The sequence below is a fragment of the Mesoplodon bidens genome (assembly GCF_964165515.1).
Source record: "Mesoplodon bidens genome assembly, chromosome: 3".
Classification (NCBI taxonomy): Eukaryota; Metazoa; Chordata; class Mammalia; order Artiodactyla; family Ziphiidae; genus Mesoplodon; species Mesoplodon bidens.
This window is the reverse complement of record NC_138178.1, coordinates 136,370,544-136,375,717: the sequence shown is the minus strand read 5'-3', so window position 1 is coordinate 136,375,717 and position 5,174 is coordinate 136,370,544. Positions and strand designations below refer to the sequence as shown.

The 5,174-nt window shown below is 38.4% G+C and overlaps 1 protein-coding gene across 1 annotated transcript; it reads right to left on the bottom strand.

Annotated features, from left to right (window-relative positions):
• Positions 1–403: 403 nt before the first annotated feature.
• LOC308614453 (E3 ubiquitin-protein ligase RBX1-like) lies at positions 404–924 on the bottom strand. The gene has a single exon (XM_081228906.1). The coding sequence runs from the start codon at positions 902–904 to the stop codon at positions 578–580; it is 327 nt and encodes a 108-aa protein (XP_081085032.1). The 5' UTR covers positions 905–924; the 3' UTR covers positions 404–577.
• Positions 925–5,174: the final 4,250 nt, after the last annotated feature.

Genomic DNA, 5,174 nt, shown 5'->3' with positions numbered 1-5,174 from the left:
GAGTGCTTCAGGTATACTTGGATGGCTGCTTTCAGTTCCTTTTTCAGTGAACCAAATTTTTGTTTGATATAAACTTGTGGTTTGTTTATTTTTTTACCCCTTGTTTTTAAGCTTACAGTTTTTCTGAAATTATTTGGGGGCTACTTGGTTTGGGAGTAGGGATGAATAGAATTTTAGGGGTGAACCCCCTGCCTGGTTCTAACCAGAGCAGCTTTGATCCTTCTCATTTACTGAAGTTCCATGTAATGCTTTCCTGTTGCGGAGAGGGAGATTTTCACTGCTTAAAAATGTTCTGAAAAGAGCTTGTAGAGAGCATTGTGCTAAAAAAAAAAAAAAAAAAAAAAAAACCCAAAACCTGTGTAGTTAAAGTAAACCATCATACAATGCATTTTTTTTTTTCCCCTAGAATCCAACTGGATTTTATCGGACACAGAATACAATATGGGTGCAGGAATAGCAAACTGAAAAGACAAAGCAGAAAAAACACGGTTCTATCTAATTTATAATTAAGTAACAGGAGGGCAAGTCATTAAATGGCTAATGAAACAGTTGAGCTTGATGGAAGAATTCTCTTTTTCTAGTGCCCATACTTTTGGAATTCCCACTCTCTGTTGTCCAACGGACACACCTGCCGTGTTTTGAGCCAGCGGGAGATGCAGTGGAAGCGAAAGGCATGGTTACAGACTCCCCACGCAACGGTGCACTCTTCAGAAGTAGCAGACGCTTGGATGGCTTGACACTCTATGCAAAGATCCATAATGTGGTTCCGGCAGATGGCACCGTTATCAACCACAATATCCCAGGCCCAGAGGGCTACTGCATTCCACTTTTTCACTTCAAAGCGCCTCTTGCCCGCGCCGCTGTTCGTGCCGCTCGGGGTATCCACATCCATCGCTGCCGCCATTTTGGAAACACACGCTCCGTCGCCCGGCTACTTACAATGCATTTTCATAAAGGGAGTTAATACTTCTTAAGGCCCAAGGAGATGAGCCAAAGTTAGTAAGGTGTATAACCAAGGGCCACAAAGCTGAGAGGACCTGAATGATGAAGGCAGCAAAGGTGTTTGGGAAAGTAGCTCACAGGTGGGGAAACCTGCCGCTGTCGTGCGTGCAAAGTCCACGGGGAGGTCTGAACACTGGCAATGATGATCTTGACTGACTGTCATCTCTAAAGAGATGACTGCGTGATTTCACTTGAAATCAGTCAAAATGTGATATAGAACCTAAAGCACTCCCTAAGTCCACCATTAGGTTTATGTCAGAATCTGATTTATTTGATCTGTAGATTACAATTCAAGGATTGCTGCTTTGGGGGAGGGTCTTTGTGTTAATGACAGAAAATATCAATTTGTATGCTTTATTCTCAGATTTAAAGGGAGTAAATTTGGGATTGAAAAAGACACTTTGAGAATGGATTTCTAGCTACTAATAGACTATCCTAGGGCAAACTGTTAGGCCACACATTTTTTTTTTTAAGTCAAAACTAAAGGAACATCTTTGTTTATTGGATGATAAAGTGGTACATTCCCCTTTTATCTGTTCTTACAAGGAAGGCTATTAAATTGTTTTACAAATAGACTTGCCCAGCAGGTTCCTATATGGGAACACACACTAAGAGGTATTTAAGTCATCACATGGAGAGAAAGAGGCAGCATGAAATGATTGCCAAGGAAGACTGATGTGTTGGGTCTAGTGGAGTGAAGACAGGAACCCGTCCTGACCCACAGGATAGCTTCCAGCTCTGGCCTGATGCCTTAGACCAAAAACAGGGTCCCAGGGACATATGGTGTCATCATCAAGGGGTCACTCTGCTAAGGGAAGATGTAGACTCAGACCATTTAGTTGAAACCTTAAAAGGAGACGTGAACTTATTTTGTACCTCCAAACTGGTCAAATGGGACCTAACAGTTGTCATTTCTTTTTTTTTTTTTTTTTTTTTACACATAAGGGGACAAAATTAGCTAAGTACACATACAAAGAAGATGTTGAGATAAAGTGTTATAAAATGAGATGAAGTGGTGTAATAAAAGTCAAGAGTGATTAAGATGAGGAAAAAACCCTCAATAATTATAAAAATAAAACAACCAAATTAAAAATATGGAGATTGTATGAATAGCAATAAAAATAATTAGTTTAAGGAATATTCCAGATGGTTAGTATTTCATTATATATCCTTCTAGATTCTCCATAAAAATGGTATAACACCACACATAGTTGTTTGCAAGTTGTTTAACTTAAAATTTTACCAGATGTGTATTTTAACACCAACAAATATAGATCTACATCATCTCTTTTAAAGGCTGTATAGGATTCCACTGTATGCTGTAGTGACAGATTTCACCTCCTGATTGTAAGGATCTAACTTGGGGGCTGGGACTATGATGGTGAACAGGAGTCTGTCTGTAAGTGGGAATTTTCCTCTACAGATGCTTTTCCTCTCGCTGTAAAAAAAACAGTAACCAAGACCATACACATATTCAGAGTTAAGATCATGAGAATTCTCATGATTAAAAGATAGTTTTGTGAAGGTCAGCAGGACCCAGGCAGAAGAATATTCTAATTTATTAGACTTGTCTCCCTATGTTAGATAAAACAGTTGAGCCAATGTTAGTTTGACCTACTCCTCTCTTCCTGAGTCTTAAAGTGAAATATATACCAAAGAGAGTTAATGCCCCCGTTCCTTCTGATGTAATAGCTTTGAACTGGGATAAAAAGCTATCAATTCTGGTGGACAGAAATCTGGGGAGTCACTATAAATGCTGCAAGCTCTGGATACACTGGGGCTGTTGCAGTCAGTATTATCTTTATCCTACTTGGATGAGACCCTGCTCAAACTTTTCCTTCTAGATCATTCTAAGTTGAAAATCTTGTGAACTTTCATAGATGACCTATGACCCAGGAGAAGAAAAACACATTAATTCTGATATTAAACACATTAATATCTGAATCCATGAAAGTCTTTCACTAAAACAAAAGTGAGAGCGTTGCGAGGGGTGGGGAATGTCACTGAATAGCTGTAGCTTTCATTTTGTTCTAAAAAGAAGAAAATTAGAATTATTTTTCTTTTTAAATGTCTGATGGTAAAAAGACCTTAAAACAGCTGAATTATTCAGTGGGGCTAAAGAAAATTAAAACAGGCTGGATGCATCATAATTCATTTAGCCAATTCTTTATAAATAGACTTTTAGTTTATTTCTGACTGTTTTTAGTTTCTAGGCCTGCAAGCACACTTGTACATATATCTTGTCATATTTATTTGATTACACCCTTATGGTAATTGCCTTAAAACGCAGTTGCTGAGTAAGAGTTTATAAAACTTTAAGGTTTTTTGATGCGTATTGTTAAGTTGCCTGCCAAAAAGATAATAATTTATACCTCCACAAAAGTATATAATAGTTGTTTTCTTAATATTGTCACCAATACTACCTATTACCATTATATTAAAAATAATTTTAAAAAACTTGTCTAATCTGAAATGTGAAAAATAGTATATCATTTTTTTTTAAGATTACTCCTCAGAACAGTGATTGTGATCATTATTATGCTAGCAGTAATTTAGGACTTACTGTGTGGCCAACCACTGTGATAATCAAGCATCTTATTTTCTTCTCAGAATAGTGCAATGAAGTAGGTGCTATTAATTCATATATTCACTGACCAGTTATAATTTTTCTCACTGAATCTCTGTTTGTGTCTTTTGCCTATTTTGGTGGGGAGGGGTGTAGAAATGTACCTTAAACACCAAGGAAATCAACCTTTTCCATATAATCTCCTTTTCTGGGGGATATGTTTTCACTGGTATTTCTATTGGTCAAAAATAATTGATAATTCAGAAAGCATGGGGAAAACCCTGACACTGAATACAAACAGAAACAAATGAACCTCAACATGTATCAAAACAATAACATAACTGCACAGAGCAAAAATAATTAATCCAAGTGACTTTTGAATATAGTGCTTTGATGTACACCCTTAGTGGAATATATTCCAATGACAAAAAGGACTTAAAGAAATATTAAACATTACTTAATAGTAGTAGAGATATTGATGTAGTCACTCTGAAATTATTTGTGCATATCTTAGAACTGAGCAAATGAGTATGGATGGATACATAGATAGATACTTATATTGATATTGATGGAAGCAGGCTCTTACCTAAAGATTAAGGTGGTACAAACATAACGTAGGACAAGGAGATGAAGAATCTTGTAGTGTTTGATTGGAATTGGAAGTATGAGTATGAACTTATGATTCATATGTAGTAGTCTTGCTTCTCTAAGCTACCACCAAACTTGTAAACATGCTCCAACAGGAAGCAAGCTGAACAAACAAGCTGTTTGTTCCCCGAGAAACATTTACTCTCCAGTGCCCTTCAGATGTGGCTGCAGGGCCCAGTGGGCAAGGAATTACCTCCCAGAACTAGGAGTCTTAGACACTACGGGGTTCCTCTCAGAGCTAAATCAGGGAATTGCTCCATCACCAGGACAGGGATCCTCATGATTGGTGAACAGAAGGACTTGATTACTGCTATGGAAATGGTGACTGTGCTGTGTTTCCTCCTCTTCCCTTTTCTGTTCCAAATCTATCACTGTTGGTAGGAATAGAACTTTTCTTAGACTGTAGGCAATCAGACCAAGAGGAGCCACATAATGGAGAGAAATGCTCATTGCCAAGAGATCTGGACTATGAACTTGATGATATCTTGGATGGGACTTTGGGAGTATCTTCTGTGGGAAAAAGGAAAGTAAGTCATGTGCACTTGGATATTTGGGTGGCTAAAGGGGCAGTCTGTGGAAGAGACTGCTTTCTAGCTGTCCCTAATACCAATTCTCCTTCCTCTATAATAAGAGAGATCTTGAATTTTCTCGAAGTCCCGGCATCCCCTGCACCTAGATATGGCCATGAGGCTAAGTTCTGGACAATGGTATAAAAATGGTGGTGGTGCGTGTAAATTTAGGCTTGTGCCTTTAAAGTGGAGGAGGTGTGCTCTACTCTGCCCCTTTTTTTTCTACCTTGCTTCAATTGTGGATAAGGTGGTGAGCCATCATGGGCCATGAGAATAAGTGGAGCATCCTAGAGATGGTACAACCATGTAGAAGGAGTCTGGGTCCCTGAATGACCTCATGGAGTAAATCTGTTAAGCCAGGATTGCACCATTTACTTCCAGTCTGGTGA